This window comes from Rhinolophus hipposideros (genome assembly GCF_964194185.1).
Source record: "Rhinolophus hipposideros genome assembly, chromosome: 16".
NCBI lineage: Eukaryota > Metazoa > Chordata > Mammalia > Chiroptera > Rhinolophidae > Rhinolophus > Rhinolophus hipposideros.
In genome coordinates, this window is record NC_138062.1 from 40078274 (window position 1) to 40101087 (window position 22814).

Sequence of the window (22814 nt, forward strand, 5' to 3'; positions counted from 1 at the left end):
ATAACACTCAGCTTCATACCATTTAACCAAAATATCCTGAGATCTGGTCATTTGGTTTTCAGTGGATATTTGACCAACCATTTTATTTTTGTCCCTATACAGATAGATACTGAGTACTTGGAAGGAAATGACAGAGTCACATTTATTTCTGATTCCCCAGAGCTTATATCATTTCTGGCACAGAGTACAACAACAAGAACAAAAAAAATTTGAAATATATGAAATATTGAATAGACCCTTCTTTGGTTCACAGGAACAGGTTAGTCAATATGGCTTGAATACACTGGTGATTTCCTGTCTGTGCTTTTATCCATTTCTGGGATGTCCCACAGCAGAAGAGAAAAGATAAAATAGCCCTTGTTTGTGTGTATGTCATGGACTTTCAACGGGACCTCTTATTTTCCACTTAATAGCACCCACAACATTCAAATATTCAAAAACCATCACAGAAAGATTTCATATTTTCACACAAATATGAAAAAAAGAGGCAGAATGAAAAGGGGAAGGGCTGAGACACATTTAGGGTTTCAAGTCACTCTACGCTCCAGTGCCGAGACAAGAGAGCCTTCAGAGTCTCTACCATATAGTCAAATAAAAGGTTATTAAAACCTGATATGTGGGATGTAAAACTGAAAACAACAAAGAGACAAGACAAATAAAGAAACAAAAACTCAAAAACACAGACAATAGTTTAGTTACTAAACTTTAGTAGTTACCAGAGGGTAAGGGGGGATAAGGGTGGTAGACGAAGGTAAAAGGGGTCAAATATATGGTGATGGGAGGAGAACTGACTCTGGGTGGTGAACACACGATGTGATATATAGATGATGTATGACAGAATTGCACACCTGAAACCTATGTAACTTTACTAACCATTGTCACCCCAATAAGCTTAAAAAAAAAAAAGAATCCCAAAAGAATTCCAAAAGAATTTAAAATAAAATAAAATAAAACTTTCTCAGGATTGCATTTTATCAATAAAACCACTATTCCAATCATTCAAATTCTGGTTACAAAACAATATACAAATATTTATTAATAAGCAAGTGTTTATTTAGAGTTCCACCTCCCTTAGATACCACACATCTCTAGAGAGGGCTGTTATTTATTCTCCTCATTTCCAGATAAGGAACACCAGCATTGGGAGATTGAGGGATTTACACACACTTCTGTGGATTATGGCACTAACACAATGGGTTATAGGACTGTCTATGAATAGTACTATACTTTACAGTTCTGTTTGAAAAATCTGATACGAATGTTATACCTTATATTAAATATGAATTTCATATGGAGCTATCATGGAATGACTATAATTAGATACTTCAGAAATATTTCTGATTCTATAACTTTAAAATAGCATGTAGTTGATTTTTCTATTGGGAAAACAAATGTAGTCAGTAAATAATAAAATTGAACTTGCAATGATTTTTGTAATACAAACAACTGTCTACCATGCACATATTCTACGTATAGAAATATATGGTGACAGAAGGAGAACTGACTCTGGGTGGTAAACACACAATGTGATATATAATGTAATACAGAATTGTACACTTGAAACCTATGTAATTTTACTAACCATTGTCACCCCAATAAATTTAATTAAAAATAAAGAAATTCTCACTTGTATGACATGGAGAGAGGCAAAATAATTTTTATAGGATTGTCGAAATAAAGAATTGATAAATAAAATAAATTCCTCAGGTAATACTATGTATCAGTTAAAGCATTATATCTAGACGTATGTGTTTCACAGGAAGATTTAAACACAATATTTTAGTAAACAAGAATGTTTGAGATGCAATGTATGTAGTAATGTACTATTTATGTAAATTTTCAGGAAAACTCTTTAGAAATACATAAATAAACACTGACATTATGGAAACACTGACAGAAAATATACCCACCAAATGAATGACAGTGGTTCCTTTTGGGGGACAATGGGATCATGTAGGGATTTAAGGAAAACTCAATTTTTATTGATAATATTTCAAATCTCTATAAAATATAAGTTTGGAAGCAAATATTATTACATGCTTATTTTTAAATATTAATTATAGTTATAATAGGTAATGTTGATTGAACATTTTCTAAGTGCCTGGCAACAGTCTAAGGCAGTGTTACTAGTGCATACAGAGATTATTATTTAATTGGCTCTAGGCTGTGGCCAGGGCATCAGCACATTTTATAATATATAATTCACAGGTAAATATAATAATCAACTAAGAATGAGAACCAATGGTCTGAGAACTTTATGTTTAATTTAATTTTTTAAAACAACCCAATAAAGTAAGTTCAATTATTATCTCATTTTACTGAGATGGAAACTACCCAGGTATTTGTTATATTAATCTCTGTACTTTTCTCTTTTTGTATTTTCCCCCCAATTAAATCATAGTTTGACCTGTCAAGAGAAATGAAGATCAGAATTGGCTTCAGGGAGTTGATTTAAGGAGAATTGTATTTAAGGAGAATTGATTTAAAGTAGAATGGATGTAAGGAGAATCTTCCCTGTTTCAGTCAAGATTGAAGCTAAGTAGGCATAAGAAGGCTGGGTTTCAGACCTGGTTGGGGGGCTTCCCATGGTCCTAATTTCCTTGATTGCAAATAAGAGAGTTGGATTTGATGAGGACACTGCACTTCCAAATGTTTAGAATTAGCAATACATATAAGCACTTTTCCCAAGCCCCTGCAAAATGGGGACCAAAAACCCAAGAAGCAATGTCAAACGTCAGAGGTTTCCCTGAGATTCTATAGCATTGATATGTCATCCTGCAAAAGATGAGAAACAGGAAGCAAGTTTTTAAAAACATTAAATATTGTTTAATGATGAGAGCTGCATTAGACACTAATGCCATGTATGGAAGTCAATGATGCTGTATGCTTTGGTGCATTTAACCAAAACATACTTACCAAAATTTGAAGTCCAATACAGTCAATGCTATTGTACCAGCTATGTATGGTGTCAGGTGGGTAGTAGCTTTGTGGGGGTTCTCACTTTGTGAGGGGTGTAAATATTTAATCACTGTGTTGTGTTGTATGCCTAAAACTAATAATAATTTTTTAAAACCTACAAAAAAATTGAAGTCTACCAGGCCAAACCTAGGAGGTATATTTGAAAAGATTTTTAAAAGAAAACCCATATATTTGAATGAACACATATTTCCATAGAGGAGAGAAGTCAGAAATCCAAAGAATGATGAGAACCCATGCAGACAACTAGCACATAAAAAATCCCTTCTTTTTATTACGAACATTTGACTTTAATTTAGAATGCAGACAATGTAGTGCTAGCAATTATACAGTTAATCAATATTCTAAATCAAGGGACTTTCTTGCACTGTATTTGAATAAAGTAAGGCTGCTTCTAAGTGTCCTTTAATTAGAATGATTTTTTTTATCTTTCAAGGGAAAATATTTTTTTTATTCAATGTTTCTTTAAACGAGTAGGCTGTATTTTATGATGTTCATGGATTTCCTATTTCTAAATGTTCTTGCTCCACAAAGATTCTTCAGTAAGTGTCTCTAAAGTAAGTGTGTATAAAAAGAGGTAAATAACATGGAAACCATTGAGGAAACAGTTCTAAGAAAATTAGATTTGAGACACTGAGAAATATTGCTGAAGGCACTGGGGTGTATGAACCCAAGTGGGAACACTTGTGAATTACTTGAATCCAAAATGTAGACACAGTGCTGGATATCGATCACTTGTTCCCTTTTTTCCAATCCTCTTTTCTTTTTCAAAAGGTGTCCAAGCTACACAGAACCACAAAACCTAACACGTGTCTCAGAATTCGTCCTCCTGGGGCTCTCAGATGATCCAGCCCTGCAGCCCCTCCTCTTCGGGCTCTTCCTGTCCATGTACCTGGTCACCGTGCTGGGAAACCTGCTCATCGTCCTGGCCGTCAGCGCAGACTCCCACCTGCACACGCCCATGTACTTCTTCCTCTCCCACCTGTCCTTGGCTGACATCAGTTTCACCTCCACCACCGTCCCCAAGATGATTTGGGACATCCACACTCACAGCAGAGTCATCTCCTATGGGGGCTGCCTGACCCAGATGTCATTTTTAATGCTTTTTGGATGTCTGGATAGTCTCCTCCTGACTGTGATGGCGTATGACAGATTTGTGGCCATCTGTTACCCACTGCAATACTTGGTTATTATGAACCCACAACTCTGTGGCTTGTTGGTTTTCGTGTCATTTTTCATCAGCCTTTTGGTCTCCCAGATACACAATTCAGTTGTGTTACAAGTTACCTACTTCAAGGACGTGAAAATTTCTCATTTCTTCTGTGATCCTTCTCAGCTCCTTCGTCTTGCCTGCTCTGACACCCTCACCAATAACATAGCCATGTATTTTGTTGGGGCCATCTCTGGTTTTCTCCCCATCTCGGGAATCTTTTTCTCTTACTATAAAATCGTTTCCTCCATTCTGAGAGTCCCATCATCCGGTGGGAAGTATAGAGCCTTCTCCACCTGTGGCTCTCACCTGTCAGTTGTTTGCTTATTTTATGGAACAGGCCTTGGGGTGTACCTCAGTTCTGCTGCCTCCCACTCTCCCAGGAAGGAAGCAGTGGCCTCTGTGGTGTACACTGTGTTCACCCCCATGTTGAACCCCTTCATCTACAGTCTGAGGAACAGGGACATCAAGAGGGCCATGCGGAGGCTCCTCAGCAAAAGAATCTAATCTCAGTACCTGTGCCATCTATCTGAAGTGTAGGTTGGAAAAATGCACCAAAACTAAACATCAAGACATGCAAATCCTATCTCTCTCACATCAATTTTGTAGCTCTCATGGCTTTCAGTTCTCTCCTTACTTAGCATCTGAATGTTCCTTCTCTTGGTTTGACTTTAATAGGATGGGGCGGAGCAGTCTGGGATCATAATCATTGGTGTATCATAATCATTGTGTGGCTGGGTTGTATTATAGCGATAGAGATTTCTGTGGTTTAACATTGGTGACCCAAGCATCCTGGAATGACGAACAACTCTTTTATGTATTTAAAACTGACATCTTTTAGACAGCTCTGTATATTTTTCCGTACGAATTTCTCATCTATCAACTCTGTTTAGGCAGGTTATGTGTGAGGATGGTCCTCAACCGTGGCTTTTATTGAAATCATCTGGGAAGCTTAAAAATGCCAACAACTGGGTCTCATCACTAGTTATTCTGATTTATTTGGACTGGGGTATAGCCTGCGCGTGAGGATGTTGAAAAGCATCCTGGTGGTTCTAATGTGCAACCAAGGCTGACGACTACTGATCTAAGTCAGGTATTTCTTTTAAAGATGTCTTGGGGCCTAACTGCTCTTGGACTATTGATTATTGATTATTGAGCAAAAGTCACTATGACCTAAGAACTCAACTTTTCCCTTAACATCCCTTAAGCCCCTGGTGTGGTAGCTTCTTCCTTCACTTAGGATTGCTATGTTACTGGTTTGTTCTTCTTTGCCTTTCAGTCCTTCAAAAACTATTTAACCAGTTCCCTATATTAAATGCTCTTCATCAAAATGACTGATTGGTTTCTCTTTTCTTCACTGAACTCTGACTAATATTGTAACATGGGGTATAAAAGTATTTTGTGAGGTGTCTTCAACTGTAAGATTGCAAAATATGCTCAGATCAGAAAGGTGGTTGTAAATGATATGCCTTTGTCATGGGTATACAACCGGAAAATCAGTGGTGATATAATGTTTATAGTTGCTGTGTTCTCTGATGATGCTGGAGGATCCTTAAGCCATCAAGTCATCACAATAAGTGTGTCTCTTCTTATGTTACTGTAAGATTGCCAAGGACCATGTTGTCAGCAAAGGGAGCTCTTCCCTTTCACTAGTAACAGTCTGGTTAGGACTTCACTGTATCACCATGCTTCCCTGTCTTCTGTCATGATAACTCAGTCTTGGCACTCGTTTTGGGTTCTACAAAATGGTATTTAAAGTTTTCTTTTTTAATTTATTTTTTAAAATTTTTAAACATTTTAAAATTAGTTTTAGGTGCACAAAACAATGTAATAGTTAGACATTTCATATCACTTAATAACGATGCAATCTTCACATTCCTCAGCAGAGAGATCTCTGAGTCAGGAAGCCTACATGGATAAGACTTGGAAGGTTATAATATACCACTATCCACATACGTCCCACTTTATCCACTAGGAAAAAACCAGATAAACCCAAACCACATTTTATTATAGCTTTCAAGAGCTGAGAACACAAAAAAATCTAAAGAAAATATATTCTGGAGTGAGCTGATTTCTCTCTAGGTAGCAGAAATCAGAAACACTGGGGACGTTTGCTAAAGTTGGCTATGGGATGGCTGCAAATTGGCCTGGAATTGATGGAGGAGCTCTCCTGGTGTAATAGAAACCAAGGGGTCCACCTGACACTGTATGACCAGAAGTAGTAGAGTGGGGTCTGCAGAAGTTCCCTGAAGAAGAACTTCCACCTATTTGTCAGGGTGTCTCCAAGGAATTTTTGTTGCGTTTTGTTATGCGATGAATTCAGGACTATGCTGGAAAGCAGATGAACGTGATCTGAGTCTTCAAGAGCCTGAACATAAAGCTCTTACAAAGGATGAGGTCTGTGTTGTAGGCAGTATCTGAGATGCTCCCGACGATCCCCAACTCCTGGTTTTCATGCCCTTGTGTATTTCCCTCCATTGAGTATGAGCTGGACATAGAGACTTGCTTCCAACAATGAAAATGTGGAAGAAATGATCGGAAGTCACTTCTGGGAATAGAGTGAAAAAAAAAATCTGGCTTTCTTCGTGCTGCCCCTCTCTGGCTCTCTAGGTTGATGCAGCAACTGCCATGTTGTGACCTGTCCGATCAAGAGGCCCAGGTTTCAAGGAACTGAGAGAATTCTTTGGCCAATAGCCTTCAAACACGTGAATCCTACCAACAGCCTCGAGAGTGAACTTGGAAGTGGGCCTCTGCCTGTCGAGCCTTGAGATGACTGGAATCCTGGCCGACGCCTTGATTACAACCTTCAGAGAGGCCCATGGAAGTAGTTAAGTATCAGTTATCAAATAATTGGGTAAAAATCAATAGTATTTTAGTATACCAAATAATTCAATTAGAGAATAAATTTAGAACTGAAGGCTCATTCAAATGAGGAGAAAACAAAAGAAACCCTGTAAATCTCCAAAAATAAAATGCCAACTCAAACGAGGTCTAAGGAAATGAAATTAAGAAGTTATCCTAGAACCCTATGATTTCATTGATATGTGGTATATAAACCAAAAACAACAAAAGAACAAGACAAACCAATGAGAAACAAAAACTCATAGACACAGACAATAGTTTAGTGGTTACCAGAGCGTAAGGGGGGTGGGGGGAGGGAGATGAGGGTAAGGGGGATCAAATATATGGTGATGGAAGGAGAACTGACTCTGGATGGTGAATATACAATGGGATTTATAGATGATGTAATACAGAATTGTACACCTGAAATCTATGTAATTTCACTTACAATTGTCACCCCAATAAATTAAAAAAAAAAGTCATCCTTAAAGACAAATATTAACTGATAAAATGAGAAGCGTATCACATTCTTGGTATAGAAGACCAAATTCTGCATAGATTTCATGATTAATACAATGGAAGTACAGGTATCAAAATCACACATTGAGTGGTTAAATTTTTAAAAATTATATATATATCTGTATATATATATATATATATATATATATATATATATATATATGTAATTTTATACTAAGATCCTGCAATTTGGAAGTAAGAAGCAAAGAGGACAGATGAACTTCTTTCTCAAGAGAGGAAGAACCAAGACTCTCCAAGGACATTCACTTTTCTCCTCTTTCTGTTCCATTAATATTAGCAAATCCCCAGAGACTAGGACAACATGGACCAATTGGCTAATTATGAAATTTGTGCATTGAGCCCCAAGGTCATACCATTGTAAGTAATTGGCTGGTGTCTCCAGCCCTTTAGTTTGCTAGTCCTGCTATAGAGGCTCCTTATCTGTACCTCCTCCCTTCGTGGGCGTCTGCATCAGAAGGTCCCAGCCTGAGTCTGTCTTCCTGCCAGTCCCAAGGAGGGACCCTGAGCCTTCATCACACACAGGTGGGAGAGGGCCAGCAGAGCCGTGCTCCTCGGCCATGCTCCAGCAGAGATGCAGCCCAGCCCAGTAAGTGCTGTGGGCGATGGTGGTTGGAGGGGGGACTGCTGAGAGCATTATTTCCTCCTCAACAAGACAAACATGACAGTTGGGATGGCTGGATGAAAGGGCACCAATACACAAAATTTCAGATCAGAGCCCGAGCAGTTTGTTCTGGTTCTGGTGGGAGTGTGAGAACTCTCATTCAGAGTTCTGGTTTCATCCTTATTGGTTCTGGCTGTGACTGGCATCTTCCCCACCATAGCAGAAAATGGGTCTCTCTAAAATTCCCCCTAAGCACTCCCCTAAGCACTCCACAATGACCACGAAGGTGATGATGACAAAGAAGACATTAATCATAACATCATGTACTTTTATCTAGGGCTTTCTAAGTGCTAGGCTCGGGGGTATGTGTTTTATGTATTTTGTTTGATGTCATCTACAGAATCTGTCCCAAATTATAAGTGCACATGTTATTATTTATTTCACACACACGAAAAGGAGCATAGCATTTTATGTAACTTGTACGAGGTCATGAGTTAGAAAGAGTTGAAGCCAGGTTTGAATCTGGGCAGTCTGACTCCAGACATAGGACATCTGGCCAGTCTTCTCCCCCATAATGAAACAGTCACTTCACCTCCCTATTAATCCTGATGGGGACCCCCTGCTCACTACACCCTTCCCAATGAAATTGTCTGGTAGACCACAGTGGGGAGCAGTAGGTAGCATTTGCTGCATCAACTGTAGGAAGGATGGCTGAGATCACAGACAAAGGTCATAGGAAGAACTGACAAATGATAATGTAGGGCAGATCTCTCTCTTGCCCTCGCTCCTGGATTTCACTTCAACAATCCACTCTTCCTCCATTCTTATAATCAGCCTATTCAATCTCAAAAGGAGACAAAGTCAGTCTTGGGGTCCATTCCTACCCAGGCTACTGAAAAGAGTTTAAACATATATACCTTGGATGTACCTATGGTTAAGACCTCTGTACCTCTGCTTAAAAATTTCAGGAAGTCTGGGCACAGTGAAGTGTAGTGCATGAAACTCAGAGACTGACCGTTGAATTTTGAATTCTGTCTGCTCCACTTATTATTAGTGTGTTATGGGGCAAGTTCTTAGTATCTCTGGGACCTGGGATTGTCATCTGAGTTGATTCCTAGTTGGTAAAGCTTCACTGAATAAGGATTAAAGAAATAATGGATGCCCTGTATGCAATAAATATGTGATAGCTGTATAAAATAAAGGCAAAATCAATTTTAGATATTTTATTAAATGCTTATATTCTAATGTAGGTGGTAGATATTGATTATAATAATAGATGGAGCATTAATGGAGAATTACCTATATGTTGGGCAGTATTCTAAGGTAGGGAGATCAATGTTTGAGTCCTGAATCGTTCATCCCCTATATGGGGATTGTGTGCAAATCTCTGAATCTCTCTGTGCTTATGTTCCTTCTTGGAAATGGAGAGCTCAATGTCCACAATAATAGCAAAAATACGAAAACAGCCAAAATATCTATTAACATATGAATAAAGAAAATGTTATCTATCTATCTACATACAGACACACACAACGGAATGTTATTCAGCCATAAAAAGAGGGAAATCTTGCCATTTGTGACAACATGGATGAACCTAGAGCACATTATGCTTACTGAAAAAAGCCAGGCCCAGAAAGACAAAGTATGATCTCACTTATATATGGAATCTAAGAAAAATCTAACTCATGGAACCAGAGAGTAGAACTATAGTTGTGAGGAGCTGGAGGTTGGGGGAAAGGAGAGATGTTGGTTAGAGTACCAAGTTCCAGTTATAAGACGAGTAAGTTCTGGGGATCTAATGTATAGCACGATGACTATAGTTAATAACACTGCTTTGTATACTTGAAATCTAAGAGAGCAGATTTTAAGTGTTCTTAATGCACACGCACACACACACACACACACACAGTAACTATGTAAAGTGATGGATGTCTTAATTAACTTGATTGTGGTAATCATTTCACAATGTATACATGTATTAAATCATCATGTTGTACACTTAAAAAAACTTTCATGTTTTACCATATATATAATTTCTATTTATCGATCATACTTCAATAAAGGTGAAAAAAAAAGAAAAACAATGAAGTAGTATTATCAGGCCATTACAGAATAGCGTCCAAAAAAAGCAAAGAGCAGTCCTGCACACCAGACATTTTAGAAAATTGTATGGGATTGATAAAAATAATCCTGAATGAAATAAAAAATTTCAAGAGTGTTTCTTAAATTTCATTATTGTTAAATCATGGACAGATTCTCTGCACTAATGCCATCTTTGTAGTCATTGATGTCGTATGATTATGTGCACTTAACTAAACCATACATGACAAAACCTGAAGTCCACCAAAGCCAAGGAGAGGAATTATATACTAAATGACTTTTTAAGTCAATGACTCTCACATTAGAATAATCACTTACTTCTGTGAAGGAGGAAAGACAGAAAACCAAAGAGTTATAAAACTCATGAAGATAAGTATCACATAAAAATATTTTTCGATGATGAGCATTTAAGTTCATTTAGAATCCATATTACACAGTCCTGCCTTTTACAGAATGTTTAAGATATTCTAAATAACCAGAATATCTAGCATTGTATTTGAATAAAATAAGGTGTATATATATATATGTATATATGTATATATGTGTATATATGTATACATATGTATATTTCTTAATTTCTTTAAGTTAGAATTACATTTTTTTTCCTTAAAGGGGGAAGAGTATTTTATAAATAAAAATATCTTATTCTATATATTTTCTTCAAGAACTACGTTATGTTTTCCTGTGATCATAGATTTGTTATCTCTAATATTCTTCCTCCTCTGATACTCTTCAGTTGAGTTTCACTGAAGTGCGTGTGTATAGAAAGAGGTAAATAACACAGAAACCAATAAGGAAACAGTTCTCAGAAGATAGGATTTGTCACACTAAGAAATATTGCTAAAGGTACTGGGGTGTATGACCTCACAAGTGAATTGCTTGAATCCAAAATATGAACACAATGCAGTGTGCCTGTTTATTTATTTCCTTTTTTCCAACCCTCTTTATTTTCCCCCCGAAAGGTGTCCAAGCTACACAGAACCACAAAACCTAACACGTGTCTCAGACTTCTTCCTCCTGGGGCTCTCAGATGATCCAGGCCTGCAGCCCCTCCTCTTCGGGCTCTTCCTGTCCATGTACCTGGTTGCCATATTGGGGAACCTGCTCATCGTCCTGGCCGTCAGCTCAGACTCCCACCTCCACACACCCATGTACTTCTTCCTCTCCCACCTGTCCTTGGCTGACATTTGTTTTATCTCCACCACTGTCCCGAAGATGATAGTGGACATCCAAACTCACAGCAGAGTCATCTCCCATGGGGACTGCCTGACTCAGATGTCTTTTTTGATCCTTTTTGGATGTATGGATGGTATGCTTCTGACTGCAATGGCCTATGACCGGTTTGTAGCCATCTGTCACCCTCTGCACTACCCAGTCATCATGAATCCTCGCCTCTGCTGCTTCTTAGTTTTGGTGTCATTTTTCATCAGCCTTTTGGACTCCCAGCTGCACAATTTGATTGTGTTACAACTTACCTGCTTCAAGGATGTAAAAATTTTTAATTTCTTCTGTGACCCTTCTCAGCTCCTTCGTCTTGCCTGCTCTGACACCCTCACCAATAACATAGTCATGTATTTTGTTGGGGCCATCTCTGGTTTTCTCCCCATCTCAGGAATCTTTTTCTCTTACTATAAAATCGTTTCCTCCATTCTGAGAGTCCCATCATCTGGTGGGAAGTATAGAGCCTTCTCCACCTGTGGCTCTCACCTGTCAGTTGTTTGCTTATTTTACGGAACAGGTATTGGAGTGTACCTTGGGTCAACACTGTTGCCTTCCCCCAGGAAGGATGTGGTGGCCTCGATCATGTATGCCATAGTCAGCCCCATGTTGAACCCCTTCATTTACAGCCTGAGGAACAGGGACATCAAGAGGGCCTTATGGAGAGAGAAATGGAGGTGCTGTTACGTTTGTGTATACAAAGGGATGCGGTGAGGGGAGCAGCAATTTATAAAAATATTCGGGAAAAGAGAGTTTTAGGCAGAGGGAAAAGCAACTGCAAGGGATCTGAATCCAGAATCTGATGGGCAAGTTTGAGAAACAGGAAGCCTGAGAAACTGGAGTATAGTAAACAAGAGAAAGAGAGGTAGGAGTTGCAGTAGGAAAAGTAGCCAGGAGCTAGGTCATATAACTGTAGTCTTGCAAGGCAGGTTATGGAAGCGGAATTGACATTGACAAAATCTGGTACTTCATTGAATGGGGATGTTAAGGATATTAAGAACTCAAGCTCCGGGAGGGGGGGGGGCTGGATGGCTCAGTTGATTAGAGTGTGAGCTGGGAACAACAGGGTTGCTGGTTCAATTCCCACAAGGGCCAGTGAGCTGCGCCCTCCACAACTAGACTGAAGACAACAAGCTGCCACAGAGATTCCAGAAGGGTGGCCAGATGGCTCAGTTGGTTTAGAGCACGAGCTCTCAGCAACAAGGTTGCCGGTCCAATTCCCATGGTGGGCTGCGTTCCCTGCAACTAAAGATTGAAAATGGCAGCTGAACTTGGAGCTGAGCTGCGCCCTCCACAACTAAGATTGAATGACAATGACTTGGAGCTGACGGGCCCGGGAGGAACACACTGTTTCCCACTGTTCCCCAATATTCCCCAATGAAATTTATTTAAAAAGAAAAGAACTCAAACTCCAATCTCTGTTGCAGGAAACAGAAGGTATGGCATGGCCACGCCACTCACCAATACTGCAATTCAGTGTTACTGCTGTAATAAAAGAATGTACATCACGGCACAAAAAGAGGAAACATTCAATACGGTTAGGGTGGAAGGTTAGGGAAAAAAAAGAGAAAAAAAGAGTGCCCTATGGAGGCTCCACAGCAGAATGGTCTAATCTTAATATCTGTGCAATTCTTTTTGGAGTATATTTGGAAAAACCAGCAAAACCAAACATGTAGACTGAATATTGTTTCCTTGACCACATTCGTTTTCAGTCTCATGGTTGTCATTCTCCGTGCTTCACATACGAATTTTCCTTGTTTTGGTTTGTCTTTAATTGAATTGAGGGTGTATCCTGGAACCCTTTGTACATCATAATGAATGCATGAGAGGTTCTCCTCAACGACTCTGGTATCCAGGTGAAATGTGCAAGTCTCTTGTTATATACTTAAACTTTACATCCTTTTCCACGATTTCTGACTATTTTCCATACAAATTTTGTATCTGTCAAATCTATTTATTCAGGTAATTGCTGAGGATGTAGTTCACTGGTTTTCAATTGTGGATTTTACTGGAATCCCCTGGGGAGGGTTATAAACACTGATGATTGGGTCTGTTGGAGGACGTTATCAAAAAGATGTGACTGCCAGTTGGCCTAAGAGCTGGACCTGGGGAATCAGAGGCTCCTCACCCGCCTCCGCTGTCCTTGGAATGCGCATCCACTAGCCTACCCTGAACTAGAAGCTGGCCCAAGGATATAGCCTTGAGCTAGTAATATGTTGTTGAGACCATCTGGATGTTATACATGAGTGAACCCCGTTAAGACCTCTATTGTATACAAACTTTTAAGATTCTGGTGGGCAGGTGTGTAGATCTACTTGTCTTGCAGCCACCCAAGACAAGCCTTGGATGTAAATTCTCTAGCTTACGAAACCTGCCACCTGCCAATCGGGGGAAGCTCCCGAGATTGCGAACACACAGGGTCTCCCTTGTCAAATTTTAGTTGACCGTATATGCAGGGGTTTGTTTCTGGGCTCTAGATTCTGTACCATTGGTCTCTGTATCTATTTTTAAACCAGTCCTATATCCTATTGTAGCTGATGGTTGTAGTTCCTGTGATTCTTCCTTGTTTTTTAGCTGTGTCTTTATGTCTAAGCTTTGCCATTCTCTGGGTGGGGTGAAACTGAAACTGGGTGTGGTGCATTAATCGGCTGGGCAAGCTGGTGGCTCACACTGCTCTCCCTTTTCCCATCAGGGTAACAACCCTTTCCAGCTGGGGCGTACCCTCTGGGTGCTGAGTAGCGCAGGCAAAATGAAGCTCTTCTTCTTTTCCTTTTGTGTGGTTCTTCTCAGGTGTTACGTTCCACGGTGCTGCTGAATTTTCTTAAGTGACCCCTGAGCTCTCCCAGAGCTGTTTTTGTTCATGGATAGCCATCTAGTCGTTGCTCTTTATGGAGGAACAGAGGCTGGTGTCTCCTAATTCACCATCTTGGTTTTGTCACATTTTCTTCACATTAGTTCATGACAAACCAATTTTGAAATTCCTCACCCAGAGTCCTCTGAGCCAGGAGGCCTGCGGGGGAGGATGTAGGTTGCTGCGTACGATCATTCCCATACAAATTCACTTTATTCACTAGAGGTAAATTGAAACAGGTCCCAAGCACATTTCCTTACACTTTAGGATCTGTGAACACAAAGTAAGCTAAGAAAAATAGGATGAGCTCTTTTCAATAAGCAGAAGCTGCTGGGGACATTTGTAGAATTTGGGCACAGAATGGCTGCAGCTTTTTGTGTTATCAACGGAGGGGCTGGGGTGATGGAAGAGAAACTGTGCTGGCTTTTTCTGACTGCATGTCCTGAAGGAACATGGTGGGGTCTGCAGAAACACCACATCAGAAGCGATTTCCACTCACACGCTAGTTTATCTGCAGAGAAATTTTGCTGAGAGCATTGCGGTGTGATGGGCTATGTTGCGGAGCAGGAGACATCTCTCCAGCCCTGGGGTACTTCGAGACCGATGTCCTGATAGAGGGCGAGGTCTGCATGGTGGGCAGATTCTCATCCGTTCCCCGTGAACTTCACCTCCTGAGTTTATGCTGTTGTGGAGACCCATTCTCTGGAGTGTATCCTGGGTCTACTGACTTGCTTCCAACCAACGCAACATGGCAAAACTGATGAGATGTCACTTCTGAGACTAGGGTACAAAAGGCTCTGGCTTTCATATTCGTGGCCCTTGTTTCTGTCACCTGTCTGCTAGTCCTAATGGGAGCCAACAGCCATGTCTGAGCTTCCCCGTCAGAGGCGCATGTGGCAGAGAACTGAGGAAGGCCTCTGGCCAACAGCTCACAGGGAACTCCATGCTTCCAAAAGTGAATGGACTTGGAAACAGGGTTCCCAGTGAAACGTTGAGAGGGCTGCAGCCCTAGCTGACAACCTGGATTGCACTCTTGTTCGATACCCTGGTTTATTTAAGAGAAATAGCAAGTTATAAATAAGTGTATACAAGTCCATCGTTTTCTAGTATACCAACATATATCAGTGAAAGAGACAAAGCAGAGCTTGGGCTGTCATTTAAATAAGCATCATCATCATCATCATCAAGCTAAAAAAAGGAAATAGAAAGTTTATTTTAGAGACAGAAATCTTAACTGAGAAAATGGAAATAGTTTCAGATTCTTGTTCAAGAAGACCCAATTCTCCCAAATTTACATAATGCAATGGCTTTGCAGATGTCAAAGTCACAAAGTCATACATTTAAAAAAAGTCTACATATCAGTGAACACACAATGTGATATAGAGATGGTGTATTACAGAACTGTACACTTGAAACCTATGTAACTCTACTAACCATTGTCACGCCAATAAACTCTAATTAAAACAAAAAGAAAAGCAAAGAAATCTAATGCGACTCCAATCTTCTGAAGTTATGTTCCTAAATTAGGATCTCGATACTGTATCAAATTGTTTTCATATTTTAGGTCTATGATTCACATGGAATTCATTTTCTGTATAATGTAAACTCAAATATTAGATTTGGTTTCCTTCCCTGACTATTCAGTCTGTTAGAAAATTAAATGAAAAATCCATCTTTCCCCCACAGATATTTTTAATACTTTATTTATTTATTTATTTATTTATTTTAAAGTCTAAACTTTATGTTAAGATCCTTGAAATTGGAAGTCAGAAGTGAAGGGTACAGATGAGCTTTCTCCTCAGATGAAAAAGGGCTCAGACCCTTCTAAGTACATTCATTTTTCTCCTTTTCCTCTCCTGTTAATATTAGGAAGTCCTCAGAGATTGGGAGAACATGGACCAATTTTGGTAATTATGAGCTCTGTGCGTTGAGCGCTCAAGGCTACACAGGAATAAATAATTAGCCAGTGCCTCCCCATTAAGTTTCATACCCGTGTCTCTTCCTCCCAGAATTGTCACCTGCATCAGAAGATCCATGCCCGATCCTGTCTCCCTGCCTGTCCTGAGGACAGAGCCTCAGCCCTCATCATTCACCAGGCAGGACATAGGTCATGACCCAGCAGAGACACAACGCAGATCAGTAAGTGCCAAGGGAGATGGTGGATGGAGGAGGAATGCTGGAAACACTTGTTTCCTCATTGTCAAGACAGTGGGACAACTGAGCTAGCCAGATGGGAGGGCATCGATATGCAAAGTTTCAGCTCCGAGGCCTATGAAGTTTCTGTTATTTTTTTCTGTTGGGGATTTCAGAACTCTCATTCAGAATCTGCTCTTCTCCACTACCATTCCTAGCTTCCAAAGTCATCGCCCACACCTGAGCCGGAAACGATCTCTTCATCCCCTAGGCTCTCCAACATGACCACGACTGCTATGGTTATGATCATGATGGTGGCGAGGAGAATAACCATAACATCAGAACTGTTTCCTGTGTCGGGCTCAGAGTTAGGTGCTATGTAGCTTTAATTTTCATCTGTATAATACCCCCAAGATAGAGGTACACACATTATTGCTATTTTACAGTTGAGGAAAGTATATATATGTGTATGTATTTTGGACATCAATCTAACTTAACATTTAATTACCTAAGTTTATCTAAGGAGCTAAAATCCAACTGTTGGGAGGAATAAGTGATTTACATACTTTGTTAGGGAGAAACAAGTTCTTCAGGAGGCTTAGGGTGATTTTTTCTGGATAAAAGCAAAGATTATACTTGATGGAAGAAGAGACTGAAATTCGTATAACTTTTAATTAGTCTGTTGTAGTGTAGGCCAAATTCACTGATCTTCTGGCATATAGCTATTGCATTATTTAATGGAATAACTGAAATCTCTAAAGCCGTAAAAACCAGAGAAGTTCTAGGAACTGGGGAAGAGAGAAAGAACACTTCCCAGTACTGATGCCGAGTCAGGAATATCTGCTAGTGTTTCCTGTATGGAGAGAGAGCGCGGACCAGAGGACCCCTAGATGTTTTCCATATCTCGCAGAACTAGAAGTTGTTGGAGGCTAACAACATTCAGCTGAAATTAAAACCAGTTTCAGCTATTTGCAAATGGAGCACAGTATTCTTATTTAATTTATCCTGGGACAAGAAAGGGTAAAGTCAGGTTTGGAGCTGAGCAGCGAAACTCTATTCACAGGACACAGGGTACAGAACAATCTCTTTACACACAATTTAGTTTCGCATGGCTATAAAGCCCTTGAAATATGGCCAGTCCAAATTAAGGTGGGCTATCAGTATAAATACCAGATTTTAAAAATGTAAAATGTTATAATATTTTTGATATATTAGGTTAAATAAAATGTTAAAATTAAAACAAACCAGGAAAACCTCCCAACCAATCTCCTTAACCTTTCTTTCTCTTTCCAGATCATTCCAAGCAGAATGCCTGTGGGGAAGTGACTGAGTCTCGTTTATTTCTGATTCCCTAGCACCCACACTGTGGTTGGCACAGAGTATGCAACCCAAACCAACCAACCAAACAAAAAATATATAAACTGTTAAATATTGATTACCCTTTGTTAGTTTACAAAAACACTGCCTTGTCCATATGGCTGCCACACACTGGGGGCTTTTTTTTTTCTTGCCTGGGCTTTCATCCCTTCCAGAGATGTGACTAAAGAAATAAACGGGATTCTGTCATTTCCCCCTAAACACTATTTCTAGAGTGACTACTCAAACCAGATGAAGGGGCTGTGGGAACCTCTGATTTGTAGCCACGTTGGACCAAAGTTGTGGGTAGCCTGGGGACCTACTACTTACAGTTGGTATCTGAAGTGCGGGAGTGAGCAGTCTTCTGGAACTGAGCCCTTAACCTGTGGGATCTGACAATGCAGGCAGATAGTGTCAGAACTGAGTTAAATTGGAGGACACTCAGCTGGTGTCATGGAGAATTGCTTGGTGTGGGGGCTCCCCCACACACATTTGGTGACCTGGAGTGTCAGAAGGGAAGTGTTCTGTGTAGAAAACAAGACACAAAGGAGGTGAAAACCTGCACAGGATTTTCTATAGAGCCAAAGGCTTAATTTAATTGTGATTTAGTCAAGAGTGTCCATGCCCATTAGGCGATTTTTGAGGGCAATGGGTGATATTACAACGGAGAATTTCGGCAAAGCAAGAGTCCCAATGGTAAAGGTGAGGCACGTATGTTTGTCCTTTCTTTTCATGTTCAAGAACCTCCCTAAGATAATAGAGGGTACCTTGTTAAAATTTAGTGGGATTCTCAGCTATTACTGTTACTTGAGCCCCAGTATTTGTTGAGGACATGAAACTTTGCCAATTGGTGTATTTCAGATGATGTTAAATTTCATTCAGAAGCCAATCGGTGCCCTTTGATTTTTTGTTCTATAAATTCTTTCAGTAAATTTTCGATTTCCAACTGGATCAAACTATACCTCTGTTTCAGTTTTTTGTTTCCTCCCCCATACACAGGTTTCTTTCTTTCTCCTCTCTCTCTCTCTCTCTCTCTCTCTCTCTCTCTCTCTCTCTCTCTCTCTCTCTCTCTCTCTCCTCTTTCTTTGTTCTTTCTTTCAGTGCATATACTTCAAGGGAGGTACTCTCTGTTTTGATCATATTTATAGATTTCTTCCTCCAGAGAGCCTCAAATCCATACCTTCAGGGTTAGGGACCTTGACCATGATAACCATTGCTCTATAGGGTTTATGTACCTTGTGCTTAAATCAGGTTTGAATTAACCCTTTCACTGAGCCACAGAAGTGCCATGAGTGTTTCTCCCTAAAACCCAGAGGATCCAGGTCTTTGTTGAGACAAAGGCAGGTGCAACAGTAGCAGCAGAGATATTTAAAGGTCCTGGTGGGTTTTCTGTTCTTAAGAGTGGCATGTAATGGCTGCATTTCTTTCTCTTCCCTCCCCTCCCCTCCCCTCCCCTCCCCTCCTGTCCCTTCCATTCCCCCTCTCTCTTCTAGTCTCTCTTTCTGTCTGTCTGTCTGTCTCTCTCTCTTTCTCTCTCCCTCTCTTTCTCCTTCTCTCTCTCCCCTCTAATGACTACTCTTTTGTGAGCAACCACTCAATGGACCTTTATTACACACAAAGGGTATACTCTTTCCCTTGAACACCCCTAGGGGCCCATGCCTGGTTGAAACACACAAACGATAAGGTAAGAATCTTTCCTCTGACCCTAATGTCATCATATCTTCATTGTAAGACGGATGGATAGGTCTGGGCCCAGATACAAGACCCAAGGCCACATTCAGGAAAGATCCAATTCCATACTCTTCTCTCTAATAGCCAAGTCATTATTGAAACTTCTACCTTAGGTCAGTTAGATCTGTAAGAACGGATTGGAAAGATGCAGCACGGTGCAAAGTGCAAGCTTGCGGTCAAGCAGCAGAGCCAGAGCAAGAAGACAGACTTCCGGTGGGCGTGGCCATTGTCTCAGAGCCCCACTCGTGGCATCAAGGGTAGTGGACGCTCTGAAGAAAGAGGACGGACGCCACCCCCAAATTTGCCTTGGATATAGAGGCTGAAAATGCCATAAAACAAGAGGGTATAAACACTTTTATTCCTCATCTGAAGATCTCTCTGTCTGGAGAGAGCATAGCAGCCCTTTTACGCTGGTCTGAAATGGCTCACGAAGTCAAGAAAAGTGGCTGTTTTCTCTTTTCAAATTGTAGTTAGGGTGTGGGTTCAGAGTGAGCGTTCCTGCACAGGCGAACGCTCTCTCACTGACACGAAAGGAGTTTGCATCTCTCACTGTAACCAAAGAAGGGAGGACCCAGCCTTTTTTTAAATTGAGATATAATTGACATATAAATTTATATTAGTTTCAGGAGTACAACATACTGATTCAGTGTATGTGTATGTTGCAAAATGATCACCACAATAATTCTAGTTAACATCTGTCACCATACATAGTTACAATTTTTTTTATTGTAATGAGAGCATTTAAGATTTACTCTTTAAAATTACATTTAGTAATTTTCAAATATGCAATATAACTTTATTATAGTCACCATGCTGTACACCCCCATAACTTCTTTATTTTATTTTATAACTGGAGAACCCGGGCTTTCTTATCAGCTAGCCTAGATGTTGGGCAGAAGGGGAAGAGGGAGAGGTGTGGTTTAAAAACTGTTAGTAGCCAAATATCACACACACAAAATGGAGTCAGACACTTTATTACATAGCTCCTATAGGGTGTTTATAAAGTCCAAACCAACGGAGTTAGTTGCACTGCTTTTGGATAAAATAAAGTGCATTTGACTGCTTATTAGTGTGCTTTAATTAAGAACACTAATAAAGAACACTTTTTTTCCTTAAGGGACAACGATATTTCTCATTCCTTTTCTTCACAGGAGTGGATTGATAGGTTAGTGTGTTTACGGATTTTTAACCTCTAAATAACTTTGCTCCTCTAATTTCTTAGCCCATTCTTTCCAAAGCAATGTATGTAGTAACGGATTAATGGAGCAAATCCAACGTGAAAGTGATTCTAAGAAGAATATCATAACCAAGAAATACTACTAAAGGGGTATGGTCCTCAAGTGTGAATAATTTATGAATTGCTTAAATCTAAAATATAGATAAACAGATGGGTATCTGTATACTTGTTTCCTTTATACCAACCCTCGTTTATTTTCCAAAAGGTGTCTCTGCAATGTGGAACCACAGAATCAAACAGGTGTCTCGGAATTCGTCCTCCTGGGGCTCTCAGATGATCCAGCACTGCAGCCCCTCCTCTGCGGGCTCTTCCTGTCCATGTACCTGGTCACCGTGCTGGGGAACCTGCTCATCGTCCTGGCCATCAGCGCAGACTCCCACCTGCACACGCCCATGTACTTCTTCCTCTCCCACCTGTCCTTGGCTGACATCGGTTTCACCTCCACCACCGTCCCCAAGATGATTTGGGACATCCACACTCACAGCAGAGTCACCTCCTATGAGGGCTGCCTGACTCAGTTAACTTTTTTTATACTTTTTGGATGCTGGGACAGTGTACTTCTGACCGTGATGGCCTATGACCGGTTTGTGGCCATCTGCCACCCGCTGCACTACCCGGTCATCATGCACCCCCGGCTCTGCAGCCTGCTTGTTCTGGTGTCTTTTTTGATCAGCCTTTTGGACTCTCAGTTGCACTGCTTGATGATATCACAACTTTCCTTTTGCACAAATGTGGAAATTCCTCATTTCTTCTGTGATCCTCCTCAACTCCTCAAGTTTGCCTGTTTTGAAATCCCCACCAATAACATATTAATCTACTTTATTGGGGCCATCTTTGGTGGTATTCCAGTCTCAGGGATCCTTTTTTCTTACTATAAAATAATTTCCTCCATTCTGAGAGTCCCATCATCCGGCGGGAAGTATAGAGCCTTCTCCACCTGTGGCTCTCACCTGTCAGTTGTTTGCTTATTTTATGGAACAGGCCTTGGGGTGTACCTCAGTTCTGCTGCCTCCCACTCTCCCAGGAAGGAAGCAGTGGCCTCGGTGGTGTACACTGTGTTCACCCCCATGTTGAACCCCTTCATCTACAGTCTGAGGAACAGGGACATCAAGAGGGCCATGCGGAGGCTCCTCAGCAGAACAGCCTAATCTCAATACTTGGGCCTTTTTTTTCTTTTTTGTCCTACGTATTAGAAATGACTGAAAAATCAAATATTTCAAATAGGCAAACATGCTTTTTTAGTCATACAATTTTCATAGCTTGTGGTTTTTATTCTAGTTGGTCTATCGTATCTTAAAATTGCTTATTTTGGCACATCTTTGATGGGATTAAGAGAGTATTCTGGCATCCTATGTATGTCAAAGTCACTGCACAATCGAATCCTATTATAACTAGGGAATATTCTGTATTTGTCACCTATGACCCAGGCATACTGTAGAAATTCACAGCTCTTTTTGTGTGTGTATATAGATAGATTGGTAGATGGTAGATAGATGATAGATAGATAGATATGATTTGACTCAACCATTTCCACCATCCAAGTCTATTTTCCATAAAACTTTGGCTTCAATCAAATGTGTGTGTCACTGGTCCTCAATCTAGGCTTCCTATTGGAAGCATGTGATGAGATTTAAAAATCCTCATGCCTGAGCCTCATCACCATAGATTAAGATTTAATTGGACTGGAAAGTGCAAAGAGAATGCACAGTTTTCACAGCACACCAGGTGGGTCTAATGTTCAAGCAAAATGGAGAACTGTTGAATTTTGTCAGACCTTTTGTTCAAAGATGACTTGTATGTCTTCGGTTCTTCACTGTTCCTGATCAGATCGTAAAGATCTTAAAGTGATCAGAGCTCATAAAGGAGAAGATATGGAAAAGTTTGCCTTAGTAATAGCCAATGTAATTTTTTCCTCATATTCCTGGTAATATTTTTTCACCTATCTTCTTCCTCCACACTCTACAGCTGTCTCTCTGTGATGAATACTAAGTTGTTTTTTTTTTTTTTTGTTTTTTTTTTA

The 22814-nt window shown here is 40.2% G+C and overlaps 3 protein-coding genes across 3 annotated transcripts; all 3 read left to right on the forward strand.

Annotated features, from left to right (window-relative positions):
• Positions 1-3847: 3847 nt before the first annotated feature.
• On the forward strand, positions 3848-4693 carry LOC308508893 (olfactory receptor 7E178-like; the record flags this gene model as incomplete). Its single annotated transcript, XM_081076315.1, has 1 exon — positions 3848-4693. Exon 1 carries the CDS (start codon positions 3863-3865, stop codon positions 4691-4693), a length of 831 nt encoding a protein of 276 aa, XP_080932441.1. The 5' UTR covers positions 3848-3862.
• A 6649-nt stretch (positions 4694-11342) lies between these two features.
• Positions 11343-16853, forward strand: LOC308509396 (olfactory receptor 7E178-like; the record flags this gene model as incomplete). Its single annotated transcript, XM_081077375.1, has 3 exons — positions 11343-12163; positions 16347-16476; positions 16689-16853. The coding sequence occupies 3 exons, from the start codon at positions 11343-11345 to the stop codon at positions 16851-16853; spliced, it is 1116 nt and encodes a 371-aa protein (XP_080933501.1).
• A 4168-nt stretch (positions 16854-21021) lies between these two features.
• On the forward strand, positions 21022-21942 carry LOC308508894 (olfactory receptor 7E178-like; the record flags this gene model as incomplete). Its single annotated transcript, XM_081076316.1, has 1 exon — positions 21022-21942. Exon 1 carries the CDS (start codon positions 21112-21114, stop codon positions 21940-21942), a length of 831 nt encoding a protein of 276 aa, XP_080932442.1. The 5' UTR covers positions 21022-21111.
• Positions 21943-22814: the final 872 nt, after the last annotated feature.